Raw genomic sequence first — 19562 nt, 5'->3', positions numbered from 1 at the left:
GGAGGTTTTGCACTCATATGGAACCTTTGCACTGCAATAAGCCAGCAGTCTTCATATTTGCCTGTTTAAACTTTTTGCCATCAATTTTGCTTCTGGGCATATACTGAAAAATATCCCATTCACTGAGTATATTATATGTCCTTTATGAATCAAATTCTTTGAGGTTTCCTATGCTGGTACTTTATTTTTACTCTAATGAATATGGCGGGTATATTTGATCAGTTCTATGTATCTATCAGATCATAGTTTTCAGCAGTTTTGAAAATTGGCAAAGTTTTCTGCCGTTTCCACACTTCATGATATGCTTAATCCAACCCAATCAGCTTCCAAGTTACTCTGCATCCCATAACTCTTCATGATTGCTGACTAGCTTGCTGATTTTAAGTTGTTGCAGTCTCTGTTCTGCATGCTCACTATTTTATCTCATCTGCTATCGTGAAATTAATCAAATTAAATCAAAACATGCAAAACCAAGGTGATAATCCACTGAGATATGAGAATGTTTAGATGCTGGAGCCATGAAAAGCTTTATCCAAAGTTAAACATTATACAAAATTCTTAAAAAATTGCTCTCCCTGCTTCTTTGCAGAGGTGGCGATCTCTTGGTTTTCATTGAGCTAAAATCTGCAGTCTAAGGTGCTTTCCATTTCTTTTCTCTGATCTCAGCATCAGATGCTAATGAATCCATCTTTGTGGATAGTAAGGAATGGAATACTATACTGCATCAGCTATCTACTCAAACTTTAATGTCTGACAAATCAACATTTATGAATATGGGAAGTCTGGTCCTTAGAGAACATCATTTCCATACTTTACAACTACAAAGGTGAATGGGATCTCTGAAATCATTTAGCTGATCTCACCTAGCGGAACCTTCAAACTGACTCAGAAGGCCCATTATTCACAGCATGCTGTGTACAGTACTATTCTAGATCAACAAAGTTAAGTCGGCCCCTTTCCAAAGTAGTCCATTCATTGTCAAATGGATCGTAACCTTCAGCAAATCCCTTCTAATATTTACTTGAAATTCCTTTCCTTTCCTATTACACCCTACCCTTTTGTTTGCTATATTGTCATACAATGTTGCCGAGAGTTTTCAACTGAATATTGCTATATAATATTTTTGTTTGTGTGATGTAGAGTCAGTGTTGATGCAGTTTTCCTGGCAATGTTCTAAAGAAATTCTTTGCCATTTCCTTCTTCCTTAGGACTCAGAGAGATTGACTAGCCCAAGGTCACTAGCCCCCTTTTTACAAATATGACTGTATTTGATATGTTTACTGTTTTTCTAAAATTTTTCGCGATACACCATCATTTCTTGCGAGATACACCAAATTGGCTCTTTGCTATGTAATACTTCTATTGCATTTTCTATTTTCTGTCTCTTTATACACTTACCTATAGCTCTTCAATATATATGTCAGAGAAAACTGAAGCATTTGGATAATCCTTAAGCTTCCTAATTAAAATGGGCTAGCTTTGGCTCTCAGGAGAAACTGTAACTAAGGTCCCAAAAGATCCAGTTCTTTACAGGCAGGTATCCCAAGAAGAAGGAAACAATTTTCCACATACCAATAGGAAATAAAAGTATATTACTTTTAAATTAATAATAGTGTATATTTTGTTACTTTTTTGGGGTAAGAAGCCATTTAGGTACACATTTTCTTTCCATGTATGGAAAAAAGGATTCTTCAGTTCTGCCTTCAGCAGTATTGAAAACATAAAGAGAACATCAGTACACGCATTAACAGACTATATAACTTTATTTGTTTATTTTGATTAGGCTAAGAGAAATTTGTACACTGAAATTTCAAAAAGACCTCAGGCATGCACATGAACCTTGTTAGAGGTTGTTCTACATAGCATTCTCTTTTTTTCCATAGGAATTTCCCCAAACATTTACAACCCATAGTTTTTTTCTGTACATACAGCCTAAACCATAGCAACCTATGATTATGTCAAATTTACATTGTGCAAAATCAAACATAAGAATAGTGGTACAACAACAACAAAAAAATGTAACAAGTATATTTCATTGTAAGACATTCAGATAGTTTTGGTCCTTCCATCCCAAACCATATTGATTACTACATAGATCACAAGAATCAAATGGCTAGGCAGTGATCTATTACTTTTCTAAAATGAACCCAAAGTAAATTCTTAAAAGATAATGTTAAGCCATATTACTAAAAGGCAGAAAACTAAAAATCAATCATCAAGTCCCTAAGAAAAGGCCTCATTAGATGAAAAGGGCCTTGCTTTAAAAAAAACAAAAAAACAAAACCCAAAACAAAAGGCCTGACCCATTTTTTGGAGGAAAAAAAATAATCAAACATTAAGTGATTCATTCTGACCAAAACAAACAAACAAAAAAAAAAACAACAACAAACAAACAAACCTGGAAAATTTCATGAAGAGCAAAAACTGGGTGTTTTCATCTTAAAAAAATGTTTATAAAGTTTTATAAGAAGGACACAACCAGTGTATTCCACAAAGACAAATGTTTACACCCCAGCACACAGAAAAAAGGATGTTTTCAAAAAAGGTGCAATCCTCCCGAATTATTTACATTTTTTTCTAATATAAATCCAGGGCTCCAGTATGTAAAGAAATATACATTATTATGTATATCTTTCTAGTGCTGCTTACCAACAAATCACCTGAACTTGGATTTTTAATTAAAGCAAGATAATTTGTAGGTCACAGAAAAGAGCTAGGGGAAAAATTAATACAAATTGTCCACTCCTCTTCACTTTTAGTCTACCTTGCCTTGGCAAACTGTTGAAGGTGTCAACGTAGATGGGAACATCAACACCTTGGCATGCATGAAAGATAAGTCAGGAAGGCTAGAAATCACCTTGGCAGCTTCGTCGCTAAGTTGTTCTTCCTTTGGGGGTTTTCTATTAAAAAAAGATTTAATATTTAATACAATTGGAACCAGTTACAGAAGAATGTTATTCAGAGAAAATCTTTCCATTGACAAATTCTATTTGCACCACCTCTCAGTGGGGCAAGGCTCACTGCTGGTATTGAACAAGGAAAATGATACCGCTCCTCACACACTACCTTTTGAATACCATTCAGGACTTTGTCTTGCTAAGTCAATCCTGCACATACAAGTAAAGCCTGCGCAAGAGTTAATTCCAGTTTAACGTTAAATAGATTCTGCACCCACATACAAAATCCATCGGTATAACATTTTATATTGGTTCTCTTTATATGATGCCGTTTTTGTTAATTTGTAGTTTCTGTTCCAAATCATTACCCATTCATCCAAATTTATATTATGTCCAATATTTTTGGCCCATACTATCATCGGTTCTTTTACCACCTCTTCTGCACTGTCATAATCTAATAGGTAATTGTATAGTCTGGATAATATTTTTTTTTCTGGACCTACCAAACAAAAGTATTTTTATATTCCTGTTTGTTTAAAACTATTTGCAGAGCCAAAATCTCACTCATGTTCCTCCTGCTTAATTTTTTGAAGAAGGAAGGTGACAACTACATTCTCTTTGTTCATAATGCTTTGTGCAGATTTTAATGGCTAATATTATTATTTGGGAGTGGGAACAGTTTATGGGCATTTTTTAGATCTCTCTTATTTGCCTGCCAGTAACTTAAAAAACAAAAGCAGGTATGTTTAATAATGAGAAAAGCAGTTAACAGTGAGAAAAAAAGACAAAAATCACTATTGAGGTAATGCTTTTTTTAAAAATCAAATAAAAGTTTACAAAATAAGCTCTGAGGTTTCCAAGAAGATTTCATCACACAAGATGAAGAGAAGAACAATGTAGTTGGTATTAAGCCAAGTTGCACCAGGCTCTGATCTTGTCGCTTGTAAATATACAACTCTTTTTTTGGGAAAAGTGGGCCTTTTATTAAGGTTTCTTTGATAGAGCAGTAGTTCTATAAGAAGGGAAAAACTGAGAACTGCATTATATCATACTGGACGGTACAAATTAAGAGCCTGAGTGGCGCAGCAGACTAATGCTACTATTTAGCTTCCAGCTGCCTGCAATTACTGCGAGTTCAATTCTCACCAGGCTCAAGGTCCACTCAGCTTTCCATCCTTTCTAAGGTAGGTAAAATGAGGACCCGGTTTGTGGGGGCAATAAGCTGACTTTGTATAAAATATACAAAAGTATGAAGGCTATTGCTTAACGCCTTGTAAGCCGCCCTGAGTCTCCGGAGAAGGGCGGCATATAAATCAAAATTAAAAATAATAATAATAATAATTGCTGCTGACCCCTTCCAATTAAAATCCATTTTTGTACAATCTTTCTAAAGATTGTTTTTAAATATTTAGCATCAGTTATAATGAGTCCTGAGAATCTATTTTTTTCATAAATATATTGAAGGATAAAGTAGCAGATCCTTCAGTAGTTTTTGATTTAAAAGTTCCATCAACTTCTCTATGAACTTTGCCTAAACCTTTTCCAGTAAAAAAAAATGCTTTTTGAATGATACAATAGGATATAATAAATCCCCTCAAATTATCGGTAATAAGATTATTATATATACTTTCAGGTAAACTGAGAAATTTAGGTGCCAAAATACATTTAAAAATTGGGTTTGGCTTACCTGCAAGCACGCTTCTCCTCAAGTATTTACAGTAATACTTTTTAAAAGTGCCACCATACTCTGCATATATTTGTGGATAATTAAAATACAGTGAAAAATGTGCTATCTGCGGATAAGCTGAGTGTAAAAATTAAAACATACAGAAATTTCAAGGGTTGGCTTATCAGCAGATGGCACATTTTGTCATGGTATTTTGGTTAAAAAAATAAGAATTGGCTTATCAATGGAGGGGCTTACACACAAGTATATATGGTACATTACACAACTATCTTTGTTTCTCTCATTTGCTTCCTTCATAAAATTCAGATAATAAAAATATTAAAATAGTTGTTTTTATTTCATTTAATCCAGGTTTTACCTTCCTCTCCAATTTTGCCAAACACACTTTCCTTGAATGACAAGTTTAACTTATTCAAAAGCTGGAACTTAGTCACAAAGTAACACAACTTCTTATTTTTCTCTGTTTTTAAAAGACCAAGCAAGATCACAACTTGTTCCATATAAATACAGCTATTTCTTTTTTAAATCTGCAAACTTTGCAATAACCTACCTACTCTTACTACCCAGTAAACATCTTGATGTAATAGTTGGGATAGGATAAGGGGATTCTAGTTCAACACACAAGATGGTAAACAATCAAGAATGAAGAAAACTGGATTTCATGAGATAGGTCAATCTGTCGGCTGTTACTTGCAGTTCATCTAATCTGGCACCAATTTTGGGGAGTATAATATAATATGTGCCTTGTACATTTGGTTTTACTCATTTTCTTTTATTAATCCTGTGTGTCACCAGTATGATGAATTTCAATCATATTAATTTAAATTACTAAAAAGGGAGATTTATTTTAATGGTTTAGATCTGTGCTTCTCAACCATGGCAACTTCAACATATGTGGAACTCAACTCCACAAGTCTACATATTTTAAAGGTGCCAAGGTTGAGATACTGACTTAAATCACAATTTACTGACTAGCTAGGAACAATCTGTAATCATTTCTAATAAAAGTGCATATTACTGTTTTATACAGCTTTAATGCATTTTCTTCAATATTAAAAAAATGCATTTTTATTTTTGGAATGTACATAATAAACCTGAAAAGGAGCCAGGTTATGTTTAATAAATCTACCAAAGAAACAAAAACTATATATATATGGAGAAGAACTAAACACAGTAGACCACTATATATACCTTGGCCAAAGTATCTCAATGGAAGGTAATACAGTAAAGGAAATTGAATGGCGTGTTAAATGTGTATGGCAGGCATTCGGCAAACTAACCATAATTTTCAAAAACAACCTTGATCAGTGTGTGCTACCTGCTCTAACATATGCCAGTGAAACATGGGCACTAACCTCACAATCAATACAAAAGCTACGAGTGACAGAAAGAGCCATGGAAAGATACATGCTCGGCATTAGAAGACAAGACAGAAAGACCTGCACATGGATTAGAGAACAAACAAAAGTATACGAAATTATCAAGACAGTTAAAGAATTGAAATGGAAATGGGCTGCTCAACTTGGCAGGAAGAACTGATGGCAGGTGGACCAAGGCAATCACAGAATGGATTTCACTTGATAAAAAGTGCCCACGAAAGAGACCTAAAATGAGATGGATCGACAAAATCAGCAAGTAATGTGGGCCCAAATTGGCAAAAGAAAGCTTAGGACCATATTGGTTGGAAACATGCGGAAGAGGCCTTCATCCTGCAGTGGATAGACAATGGCTAAAATGATGATGACACATCATGTAAATCAATTAACCAGATTCTTTTCAGATATCCACTAAAATGGGATGATGGCTTTACTCCCATGACACATTTCACTGAGCAATAGGAAGTTGTGTGTGTATAAGATACCAAAACTAGATTAATTCAGTTAATTAAACCTAGCAGAAGGGCACAATGGAGCATGGTAGACTGTTAGGCACACAGTATCATTGACCTATTGTGATGTAGATTGGGGAACAAAAGTATGAATAAGGAGATGATATGATGATCAGGGCCTTAGATCTCAAGAGAAGGCTTGAGAGAAACCACCCTAGGCCACAATGTGATAATTTTGATTTTTACTCAAGTACCTTAGAGTCGGGAATGACTAGCACATATGTGTGAGGGGAACCTTTACCTTTACTCTAGAGTAATTTTGGGAAGCTTATCCAAAAAACCCTGATCAGGGAAAAACTAATGGTTCTCATAAAAAGAAGAGCGTCACAACTGGTTCCCCAAACCTCTCATATTCATAAATGCTTATTTTAAAATCTTCAATAAGCAGGGATAGTTCTCAAAATGGTACTTCAGTCAAGCTGCAAGGCTATATGTTTCTTTGCAAATAATTTTAATTTTTATGTACTTGACTGTCTTACCCAGAAGTATAGGTACTTCATTCAAATTCAACGTAATGGTTTTTTTTCACCAGTGTGCTGTTTTAGTTAACCAATAGGACAGTTCAGGACTGTAGGGATGAGTTCTACATACTTTTGGTTTCATCCTCTATCTTCCTGATCCCTTGCCTTTACATCTAGACACTTCCTGGCCCAAAACTATCTTATTATTTCAAATTCTCTATTCATTCTTTCTAAGAATCTGCTCAACATTCATGATTATTTCTTTAAACTATAACCCTGCTTAACAAAACTTTTAAAGTATTATTTAAATTTATAGATCTAATTTTAATCCTATTTTAATTACATTTAACTTAATCAATCCATCATTGGATCCCATCATTGGGATCCAATTTAATCAACCCATCATTGCACTATTGCTACAAGCTGAAATATAGTCTGACATTTTTGGCCCCTGAAAAATAATCTGACAAAGAGAAAAATATTTCAGCACCAGCTCTTTCTTTGGTTCCATACAGTTTAATATCTCTTCTTTAACTTTTTTCTTTGTCCTAATCAAACAAATAACACAGACAAGCAGCAGAGCTTTGTCAGTACTGTCAGTATATTTATCTAACTAAAATCATGTATCTATTTTAACATAAAAAAAAAACCAGATGAGCATCTTTTTGAAATGGGAGTGTAAAAATGAGGGAGTCTTCTCAGTTTTTTTAGTGGTTTCATCTAAACGTTCTTGGATTGCCTCCAACCAACAAGACATAGTTAAATCTTTGCCAATAGTGAAATTTTTCTTTGATTTGGCAATGTGAAGTTAATATAAAAAAGATGTATAAGGGGAGATATACTCATGTCCAATTCACATCATCTGAATTATTTTCTTCTGATCTTTCAATTTGCTCTTTTTTTCAAACAAAAACTAGCTGAGGCCTATTGATGGTTTCTTTCAAAAGGGTATTCAAATCTTGAAGGACAAGATCACAAAAGAAATAAAGGCATTGTGACACACACATTTTGTTTTGTTTTTTCTCATTAATTTACACTCAGTAACTCCATGACAGTAAAAACAGAATTTTAGAAATGTCTGCAAATTTATTAAAAATAAAAAGCTGAAATATCACAGTGGCATAAGTATTTAGACCCTTTGCAACAACACTTGAAATTTAGCTCAGGTGCCTCCTATTTCTCTTGATCGTTGCTGACATGGTTCTATCCCTTGATTGGAATCTACCTGTGGTAAATTAAATTGATTGGCTGTGATTTGGAAAGGCACACTGCTCTCTATAGAAGGCCTCACAGCTGATAATGCATACTGTAGCAGAGCAAAAACCACGAGGTCAACAGAACTGCTGCAGAGCTCAGAGACAGGATTATTGCAAGGCACAGATCTAGGGAAGGCTACAATAAAATTTCTGCTGCACTGAAGGTTCCTAAGAGCACAATGGTCTCCATAATTTTCAAATGGAAGAAGTTTGGCTTTCAAGAGCTGGTTGCCTAGTCAAACTGAGCAATTGGGGAAGAAGTAAGAGAGGTAACTAAGAACCCGATGATCTCTCTGACTGAGCTCCAGAGATACTGTGTGAAGATGAGACAGAGTTCCAGAAGGACAACCATTATTATTATTATTATTATTATTATTATTATTATTATTATTATTATTATTATTATTATTATTATTATTATTATTATTATTTAAAATTTATAGACCGCCCTTCTCCCGAAGGAATCAGGGCGGTGTACAGCCAAACATAAAAACATAAAATTTAAAACAATTTAAAAGTATATTAAACAAATTTGGCTCATATTGATTAAAAAAACCCTTTTTAAAAAAAAAAGAATTAAAAACAATTAAAAGAGCTACGCCAGCCCGGCTTGCTGGAATAGAAAAGTTTTGAGGGTATGGCGGAAGATGCGTAGATCCGGGATCCTTTGTATCTCTGGGGGCAGTTCGTTCCAAAGGACAGGTGCCCCCACAGAGAAGGCTCTCCCCCTGGGGGCCGCCAGTCGACATTGTTTGACCAATGGCACCCTGAGGAGCCCCTCTCTGTGGGAGCGTACTGGCCGGTGGGAGGCTACCGGTGGCAGAAGGCGGTCTCGTAGATACTCAGGTCCTAAGCCATGGAGAGCTCTAAAGATGGTAACCAATACCTTGAAGCGCACCCGGAAGACCACCGGGAGCCAGTGCAGCTCGCCACGTCACTCCCACAGTCACCCGCGCGGCCGCATTCTGGACCAGTTGGAGCCTCCGGGTGCTCTTTAAGGGGAGCCCCATGTAGAGAGCATTACAGTAGTCCAGGAGGGAAGTGACAAGGGCATGAGTGACCATCACTGCAGCCCTCCATCGATCTGGGCTTTATGGTAGATAGAAGGAAACCAGACAAATGGAAGCCTCTTCTCAGTGCAAAACACATGACAGCCCACTGGGGGTTCGCAAAAAAGTACCTGAACGGCTCTCAGACTGTGAGGAACACGATTCTCTGGTCTGATGAAACCAAGATTGAACTGTTTGGCCTCAATTCTAAATGTTATGTCTGGAGGAACCCAGGCACCGCTCATCACCTGACCAATATCATCCCAAGAGTGAAGCATGGTGGTGACAGCATCATGCTGCGGAGGTGTTTTTCAGCAGCAGGGACTGGGAGACTGGTCAGGGTTGAGGGAAAGCTGAATGGAGCAAAGTACAGGGATGTCCTCAATAAAAACCTGTTCCACAGAACTCAGGACCTCAAACTGGGCCGAAGGTTCATTTTCCAACATGACAACGATCCTAAGCACACAGCCAAGACAACACCAGAGTGGTTTAAGGACAACTCTGTGAATGTCCCAGAGTGGCCCAGCCACAATGAACATCTCTGAAAATGGACCTGAAAATGGCTGTCCACTGACCATCCAATCTGACAGAGCTTGAGAGAATTTGCAAGGAAGAATGGCAGCAAATCCCTCAAGCCAGGTGTGCAAACCTTGTGTCATATCCTAAAGGACTTGAGGCTGTAATTGCTGCCAAAGATGCTTCAACAAAGTACTGAATGAAGGATCTGAATATTTATGCCAATGTGATATTTCAGTTTTTTCTTTTTAATAAATGTACAGACATTTCTAAAATTCTGTTTTCAGTTTGTCATTATGGGGTACTGTGTGTAGATTAATGAGGGGAAAAATGAATTTCAACCACTGCAGAATCAGGCTGCAACATAACAAAATTGACAAAAGTGAAGAGGGTCTGATAGAATAATCTATTTTGTTGAACTTTCAAAGACTGTTATTGTTAAATATAAAAAATCCTTAATATTTTATGAATGGTCATGGCACAGCAAAAATATGTATCTAATGCTGACCTATCATGATTCCTCTTGTACATTTTTGAACATTTCTCTTAAGGGTTGCATCTCACATTCAGAATGTAATCCACTTTACCATTTCAGCAGCTGATTTTTTAAAAAAACCGAAAAGTTACTGTTTTCTAAAACTTCTGTTTGATACTGCATTTTCACACACAAGTGATCAATGTCTTCAACTTAGCAGCAATTTAAGACAGATAGATATTGAATCAACATTTCTACATATAACATGTCTTTTAACAGAACTAGTCAATAAATGGCAGAATATTTATGACTGGTTGGAAAGACATCAAAGAAAGTCAAAACTGTATTTTCTGCTTAACTCTGTTGCTCTGAAAGGCTGAAAACTACTTTTTAAAAAGAATACTTGAGTATTAGACGTTTGGTAAAGAACACTGAAGTCAGAACTAAAGCTAATTAGGACCATCAGCTGCAATTTGCGTTAGAACTTTATTTTATTTTAGAACTAAAAAACTAAGGACTGGCTTTGTATTATTTTTTACTAGACACATATTTATGCTTAATTGCATAGCAAATAAGTGTACATTTTATACAATTATATAAAAGTTAAATGACAATTCTGCCAAAGATAAGCTCTTCCAGATAAATTAATGGTCTAATGATCACCATATATTTGCAAACTGAAGTAAATGACATGCTATATTTTATCAAACGATTAGCAGTTACATTACTGATACCTGAGAAGCTTGATTCGGTTGCGTACTTTATCTTATAATAAATGCCAGCAAATAATTATCTTTTTTAGCCTGGTCTTGAAGAATCAGTCTCCTGTATTTCCCTTTTCTAGCTCTCCTCTTGCCTTTTTCTAAGTGTAACTGTATGTATGTTGGAAGGTATGTGAATGTGGAGGGAGAGGGATTCTGAGCTTGCGGAGTTTTGATTGCATCTTATTAAATTGTTGTAAAGCAATTTGGGAGAAAACAATTACCCCCAAAATATGATAAAATGCAGGAAACAGAGCACAGTATGCTAAATATGACTGGTAAAGTATTCACTACAATTTTAATCCAACCTTTCTGCCTTTATGGCAATCCACAATGAAATACAAAATGGAAAAAATAAAGCAAGCACCCTTATTCTACCAGAGCTGTTGTGTGCAAGAAGCTGATTTTTAACTAGGGTTGCTATACTTAGTCTCCCTAGAATTATTTTTCATTCTGTTCAATTATGACTGATTCTTGGAGATTGCCTTGACAATCTCTGCAGCTTTCTTGGCAAAGTTGCTCAGAAATGGTTTGTCACTGCTTGCTTTCTAGAGCTGAGTGTATGACTGGGCCAAAGCTGGCTTTGTGCCTAAGGCAAGACTAGAACTCATGATCTTCCGATTTCTAGCCTCATGCTTTAACTATTACACCAAAATGGCTCTTCCACCTAGAATAGTTTGGAATATAAAAGTGGGTGGGGAGGGAGAAAAATTACCCAATATTTAGGTCTTAGCTACTGTAATGATTACGAAAACAAATTGTGTTTCTCCTAAAATGACATAAACATATTGGTATTTCACATACTGTACATTCCTTTTGTAGCATGAGCAACCCTGGCTTTAATTTATCATAGTTCCAAGCCAAATATCACATTATCAGGAATGCTGCTCTGCTTTTTCTCCTGATCCTTGAAACATACCGAATTGTATTTCTTTCTCTTTCAGCAGCATTTGATTTAAATGCTAAATGTTAATTCTAAATGAATATTTATTCCCCAACTAGGAATTCTGGAAATGTGTATATTATTCCAGCTGCTCCTAAGTTACAGGAAGACAGTTCATAAACTATGCAGCTTCCAATTTTCCTTTGTAATTCTTCTACAACAAGCAGAATCTAACAAATGTTAACTCTCCATGGCTGTTCAATTACAAATTTATGGGTAAGAGCAGGTTAAACAATAGAAAATAAGATCATGCTTAGAGGCAGGTACGACGTACTAATTCTTATAATTGGGAAGGAGCCATTTGTTTAAATTTTAGTCATTTTATGCTCAGATGCTCCTTGTGTTGGTTTTTCCCATTTATTTCCGACTATTTCCTTCAACTACCTAGCTATGCTTAAGGAAGAGCTCCACTGAATGTCAGAAATTAAGCAGGGTTGTATCTTGATAGTATCTGGATGGGAGACACCTAGGGACTATCAGAACTGCAGGCTAGGCTGAGAGGTAAAAAAAAACCATCTCAGAAGGGGCTGTGGCAAATCACTTCCATACTGTTGCCAAGATAACTACAGAGATATGGATGTGAAGTCATAGAAAACTTGGACCTTAAAAACCTTACTTTTTATGTCTGAACATAGCTTTATTTTGAACCACTATTATTTGCTCTGTAACATTTTAAAAAATCACCTAAATGACTATGCTAAGAAAACTGTAATTTTAATGAAAAATATTGTTAAGTTTAATAGATCAGTAGAACAAAATTCAGGCAACCTAGACCAAATTTGTGAATGTTAGTCCAAATGCAGAGAGAACCCACATTGTAAATAACTGACAAAAATAGTATGCAACTAAAGCTGCTTTTGGAGACCATCTATCATCTATATGTTCTAGTAATGAAGTCAAGGAATGGTCTGAATGCAAGAAAAGCTAAAGCTTTTAATGTTATTTAAAAAACAAACAAGCACTGAACTGTGTGTCAAAAGGGAAACTTTCCTGTATTTATAAAGAACAAAGTTTAAAATAACCTAAAATCATTGAGGCTTAGCACTCCCCCTAGTGGCACAATATTAAAGTAACGTAAGTACTTTAGGTTAGCCCAGCTTCCACTTGGTGCTCTCTATAGTCAGGTTAGATTTCACGCTGGCTAGATACTAACAGCCCAAATCATCCAGATGTTGTGAAGATGAGAAAGGGCTATTTTATATAGTAGCAATTTAGAATGCTTCAGTTACTAAGGAAACAGTTTCTGAAATTCAGAATACATTTCTTGTGAGAGATGAATGTTATACCTCTGGGATGAACATTTCCTCATTTTACATGCAGTAATTGTGGACAGAATTTAATCTTGCAATTAAATGCAAGAATTCCAGCAATTAACAAGAAAAAAACAGTTGCAGCCCTCTTCTTTTGGTCATTTTCTACTTTTATTTTGCATAACAGCACTAGTCATATTGTTATGATTTATATTCTGCTCTTAAAAACCAAATACTTAAGTTTTATACAAAATTCAAATGGAAATCTTTGCAGCATACTAGAAAACTGACAGACTAGAAGCGTGGTCAGGCACTCCCAGGACACTTTATACACTATAATGCAACACACACACACACACACACTATAAATAAGAGATATGAGAAAATCAATTGTACAAAGCAATGTGGAGTGCTAATAGGGGTGTGAAAAACAGTCTCTGCGCATGAAGCTCATGTGTTGAGCTTCAAATGGCTGTTTCAAGCATTTCATAAGAAGAACACAACCGTCCCAGTTCAACCTGAGCTGCTTCTAGTTTTCACTGCTGTTCTGGGCAATGTAAATGGAGTGCTGTCTAGCCTTTTCCATCCAACAGCTGACTTTTGAGTTTTTCTGCTTGGATCAATACACCAACCAGGACAAATCAGCGTCAAGGACCAGCAATTATAAATTTAGGCTTAGATTAGAAAAATCCAGGTTTAATTCCTCATTTGAGCACCAAGATCATTGGGTAACTTTGGGCTAGTCCTTCTCTCTCAGCCCAACCAACTTCCAAGAGGCAGTTGTGAAATAGTAGACGGAAGCAGCAGACTTTTAACCAGCACATGGCCCAGGGAGTCATTTTGGATTTGAAAGTCATCAGGAGGGACAGAATGGACCAGGAAAGGACTTTCAAAGGACTAGCAATTACATTAGCTTGTGAGTCACTCCTGCTGCCTTATGATTTATAGTTTTAAATGCCCTGAATGGAATATTCAGAAAGACAGGAGATAGATTTAATAATAAACAAGGGGCCCCCAACTCCACATTTTTTCAGCCTAGCATCTTTTACAGTTCCTGAACAGCTGTATTGGTAACTGGAAATTACCTTGGGAGACAGGAGGAGGCACCTCAGCCTGTCTGATAAATTAGAATCTGAAAGAGGGAGGGAGGTTGGCAAAAATATCCCAGAAGGAACCTTCCCTAATTTCAGGAGAATAAAAGTGAGGGATAGGAGGAGGACTTTCAGACTTGCAAGATTCTATTAATATAACCATACACTAAAGATAGAATGAATGTTCCTGGTGGCGCTTCTTATCTGGACCTCCTCGTAAAAACAACAGCACATCAGTGATATTCGTATTAGCTGGATATCCCAAATAGTATTATCACTATAATTATATCTTTTATTTATCAAATGCGTATGCTGCCCATCTCCCCAAAGGCAATATTTTAATAGCCTCCCTCCCTACCTTCAGCTCCACTCCCATGACTTATTTATATAGTTATTGATGAGGTTGCTAGGTCCTATTTACTGACCCAGATCTAACAACTGCAGTACACTAGCTGTGAGGCCTCACTCCACACTGTATACACAGTGCATTAAGTGTTGCTCTGACTCCCAAATCATAACCTAGGCAGAAATGGAGGTGTATTCTACTTCCAGTATTATAAAGTCATTGTCTACTTTTCTGGAACATAGACTACTGTTCTTTTTTCAGTAAAAAGAATTAACTGTTATAGTTGATGTAGCAGGTTTATAGGAAGGTGGAAGGCAAATGAAAAACTAAATATATGCCCATGCACTATTGTGTTCTAATTCAATGTAAGTGTTGGACATACTTTAAAGCAGGGGTCTGTAACTCTTAGGCCCGTGATGGTGAACCTATGGCACGCGTGCCACAGGTGGCACACGGAGCCATATTAGTGGGCACACCAGCTCAGCTCTGGGGTGCATGCGCATGCCAGCCAGCTGATTTTCGGGCCTTCTGGGCCTACCAGAAGTAGGGAAACAGGCTGTTTCCTGCCTCTGGAGGGCCTGGGAGGGGGGAGGCCCGTTTTCCTTTCTTATGTTTCCTTTCTCTGATGTTTTTTCCTGTCCCCAGCCTCCAGAGACTCCTAGAGAGGCTCCTAGAGACCCCTAGAGAGGCTCCTAGAGAGGTTCTGGAGGCCGGGGACAGCAAAAAATGTCACTTCCTATCCCATCAAGAATTGGAAAATGGGCCCTTTCAGCCTCTGTAGGGCCTCCAAGGGAGTGGGAAAGGCTGTTTTTGCCCTTTCCAGATGCATAGAGAGGATCTGGAACCAGGTAAGAAAGAAAAACGGGCCTACCAGGCCATCATGTGGCAGGAGCGGGGGTGGGTGGGGTTGCGTGCGCATGTGCGTGGGCACGTGCGCGCACGACCCTCCCCCGCCCCCCCTTTCCTGGCACACGATGGCAAAAAGGTTAGCCATTACTGCCCTAGGCTGTGGCCCACTACCGGGCTGTGGCCTGTTTGGAATTGAATTGCACATGCAACTCAATCTGTGCGAATGGCGGGCTGACAGCCACTTGCATGCATGCGCACCAGCCCACTGCTCACGCAAGACGAGCTGTACTCATGTGCACCAGCCTACCATTTGCACAAGGGCTGCATGCACGTGCCTGCCTGCCGCTCACGCGGTCCAGTTCCCCTCTCTGCCCCAGCTGGGCCACCAAGCCGCAAGCAGTGGGGACCAGTGCTTTAAAGAGTATTGTTACTGTTTGGTTTAGTTGTCTTACTGAGTGTGAACATATTTGTGTCTGTAAATGATATTCAAATTTAGATTATCTTTAGAAATGAGGTGAGACTGTATCTTCAAAGGCAAACTGAAAGCTCCACAATCAATAGGATATACAGTTGCAAGAAAAAGTATGTGAACCCTTGAGATTACGTGGAGTTTTGCATGAATTGGTCATAAAATGTGCTCTGAACTTCATCTAAGTCACAACAATAGAAAAACACAGTCTGCTTAAAATAATACTACACAAACATTAGATGTTGCCATGGTTTAATTGAACATAACATGTAAACATTCACAGTGCAGGGAGGAAAAAATATGTGAGCCCCTAGCCTAATGAATTCTCCAAGAGCTAATTGGAGCCAGGAGTGAGCCAACCTTGACTCCAATCAGTGTGATGATATTGGATGTGTTGCTGACAGCTGTCCTGCCCTTTAAAAACACACACCTGTTTTGGGTTTACTGGTTTCAAGAAGCACTGTCTGATGTGAACCATGCCTCGCAGAAAAGAGCTCTCAGAAGACCTACAATCAAGAATTGTTGACTTGCATGAAGCTGGAAAGGGTTACAAAAGTATCTCCAAAAGCCTTGATGTTCATGTGTCCATGGTAAGACAGACTGTCTACAAATGGAGAAAGTTTAGCACTGTTGCTACTTTCCCTAGGCGTGGTCGTCCTGTAAAAATGACTGCAAGAGCACAGTGCAGAATGCTTCATGAGGTAAAGAAGAATCCTAGAGTGTCAGCTAAAGACCTACAGAAATCTCTGGCACATGCTAACATTTTTGTTGACACATCTACAATAAGGAAAACATTAAACAAGAATGGAGTACATGGGAGGACACCACGGAGGAAGCCATTGCTGTCCCAAAAAAATATTGCAGCACGTTTGAAGTTTGCAAAAGAGCACCTGGATGTTCCACAGCACTACTGGCAAAATATACTGTGGACAGATGAAACCAAAATTGAGTTGTTTAGGAAGAACACACAACACTATGTGTGGAGAAAAAAAGGCACAGCACACCAACATCAAAACCTCATCTCCACTGTAAAACATGGCGGAGGGAGCATCATGGTTTGGGCTGCTTTGCTGCCTCAGGGCCTGGATGGATTGTTGTCATTGATGGGAAAATGAATTCCAGAGTTTATCAAGACATTTTGCAGGAAAACATAAAACCATCTGTCCGCCAACTGAAGCTCCGCAGAGGATGGGTGATGCAACAGGACAATGACCCAAAGCATACAAGTAATTCAACAAAAAAATGGCTTCAACAGCACAGAATACGCCTTCTGGAGTGGCCCAGTCAGAGTCCTGACCTCAACCCGATTGAAATGCTGTGGCATGACCTTAAGAGAGCGATTCACACCAGACATCCCAAGAATATTGCTACACTGAAACAGTTTTGTGAAGAGGAGTGGTCCAAAATTACTCCAGATCGTTGTGCAGGTCTGATCTGCAACTACAGGAAACATTTGGTTGAGGTTATTGCTGCCAAAGGAGGGTCAACCAGTTATTAAGTCCAAAGGTTCACATACTTTTTCCTCCCTGCACTGTGAATGTTTACATGTTATGTTCAATTAAACCATGGCAACATATAATGTTTGTGTAGTATTATTTTAAACAGACTATGCTTTTCTATTGTTCTGACTTAGATGAAGTTCACAGCACATTTTATGACCAATTCATGCAAAACTCCACATAATCCCAAGGGGTTCACATACTTTTTTTTGCAACTGTAAGAGCATGCATAATAGATATACCCCCTTCCCCAAGCCTATCAATCTGACAACATAATGTTGTTTCAGAAAGTTTTCCATGTTGCTCTGGATAGTTGATTGAATGTTGAGTATTTTACAGTGTTAAAATATATGCATTAGCATCCTGTTGATTGTCAAGCACACTGAATCAAAAACACTGAATCAAAAACTACAAACATCCAATTACTAGTTGGCAAAAAAATAAATCAGTAAAGTGAGACTCAGAACATATAGATTTTTTGCACCTCGAATCTGATAATGTTACTGTACATTCTGCCGATTTGCTTGGCCTGGACTGCTGAACTTTCAGTGTTTACTGCATCCTGTGCACTCCTTTGTGCTATTTTAAGACTTCAAAAGAAAATTAACAACTTTGAGGCTATGTTTGGTCAGAATTTCTCCTTTTTCCTGGATTCTCAGAATATAATTACATTTGATGTGGCTTTTCATGATTGGGATGTATTGTTTTTACTTTAGATATCATAGGTTATTGGTGGTAGCTATCTCTTTAGTCTTTGTTCATCACCCAGTTGTGAGACGGGCAACCCATCGAATTTACAAAATATATCATTACTCAGTACTCAAGAATCATTAAATGTCAATGCAATTTACCTTGCCGATGTACTTGCTTTTTCTACCGTAGACATTAACTTTGCAAATGCATCAGTCACTTTACTGGTGGTTTTGGAAGTTTCTAGCTTGGAAGTTGTCAACTCATACAACTCTGGATCGACACCTTATAGCATAAAATTATAATTAGTAGCAGATAGCAGAAATTGTTTGCATATAATCTCAGTTAAGGAATTTTAATTTCTATTGTCTGTAAACATCTGAACTATCAACATTCCTAATAAGCAAATCATAGACATTTTGTTAATTTCCATCACATTCTATTAAGTGAAAGTCAAGAGCAGCAGATAAAATGACATAAAAGTCAGACAGAAGTTTATCCTAAATTAAATCATATTTTTCTAATGAAATCAGGAAACAGAATGGTTTAAATTCTACATTACCGTATAACATCCATTTTCATTCCATTATCACTACACAAATAATATTTAGAGTTCTCATGCCATTTTTTCCCTCAATGTTAGTAATGAAAAAAAAGTTTAAATAGTTTTTAAAAAAATATTTTGGTTTCTCCTCTTTTATGAGAATGCAATTAAGAAAGGCATGGATATTGAAAACCAATAGGAGCCATAAAATAATTAAAATAAACCAGTTTTTGGAAGTAGTGGTTTTTGGAAAACTCCAAATTCAGGATTTTTTTTTAAACTGCCTTATCTAGAGTAGAAACTGACAACTCAAAAAGAGGAAAATATACTGGTAGCATAATGAGAGCTCAATTGTTTTCAGAAACTAGGTTTGAGAAGATTAAAGTGCACACAATTTGTCATTTCCTATAACCATAAAAAAACCCTTTTAGTTAAACCAATGATAAGGCCCTTGTCACCCTATATCCACTGCAGACTTATTACTCAACTGAAAATATGGAGGTAACATATGAAATTTAAATTCAGGGTATAGAGTTTTCAGATGTTTACAGAATTCTTAAATAAACAGAAACATACAATTGTAAAAATAGTTAATGGATTTTCAGAAATCCCATTAAGGTATGGCAGCATATAAACCTGCCAGTATTTCAAAATTTAAAAGTCACAATGAAATCATTTGACACATTTAACATATTGTTACAATTAACATTTTCAAGCCATATGCCAACAACATTCAGTAGCTAAAACTGCTTATCTTCACATATGATTAAAAAATAACTGCTAAAGTTCTAAATTTGATTTCATTACTTTTAAACCAAGGCCTTTAAAATAAAATGAATATGAAATAAGGCTGTGTAAGTACAACTAATCTGTGATGCCTGGAAATATCCA

General features: G+C 37.0%; 1 protein-coding gene across 9 annotated transcripts in view; it reads right to left on the bottom strand.

Annotated features, from left to right (window-relative positions):
- Positions 1-1744: 1744 nt before the first annotated feature.
- AFTPH (aftiphilin) overlaps positions 1745-19562 on the bottom strand; it is a 40309-nt gene continuing 22491 nt past the window's right edge. For all 9 annotated transcript variants that reach the window (XR_015731238.1, XR_015731236.1, XR_015731237.1 and 6 more), the window contains 2 exons: positions 18289-18412; positions 1745-2900 (listed from right to left, as the gene is read on the bottom strand). Coding sequence is in view for 6 of the 9 variants with exons in the window: in XM_060689352.2 (XP_060545335.2) it covers positions 2756-2900; positions 18289-18412 (269 nt within the window). In the remaining 3 variants the exon portion in view is untranslated. The remainder of the gene's footprint in view (positions 2901-18288; positions 18413-19562) is intronic.

Source organism: Pantherophis guttatus, chromosome 1 (genome assembly GCF_059756535.1).
Source record: "Pantherophis guttatus breed Tessera chromosome 1, ASM5975653v1, whole genome shotgun sequence".
Classification (NCBI taxonomy): Eukaryota; Metazoa; Chordata; class Lepidosauria; order Squamata; family Colubridae; genus Pantherophis; species Pantherophis guttatus.
Note: the sequence above shows the minus strand (reverse complement) of the source record. Positions and strands in the feature narration are given on the sequence as shown.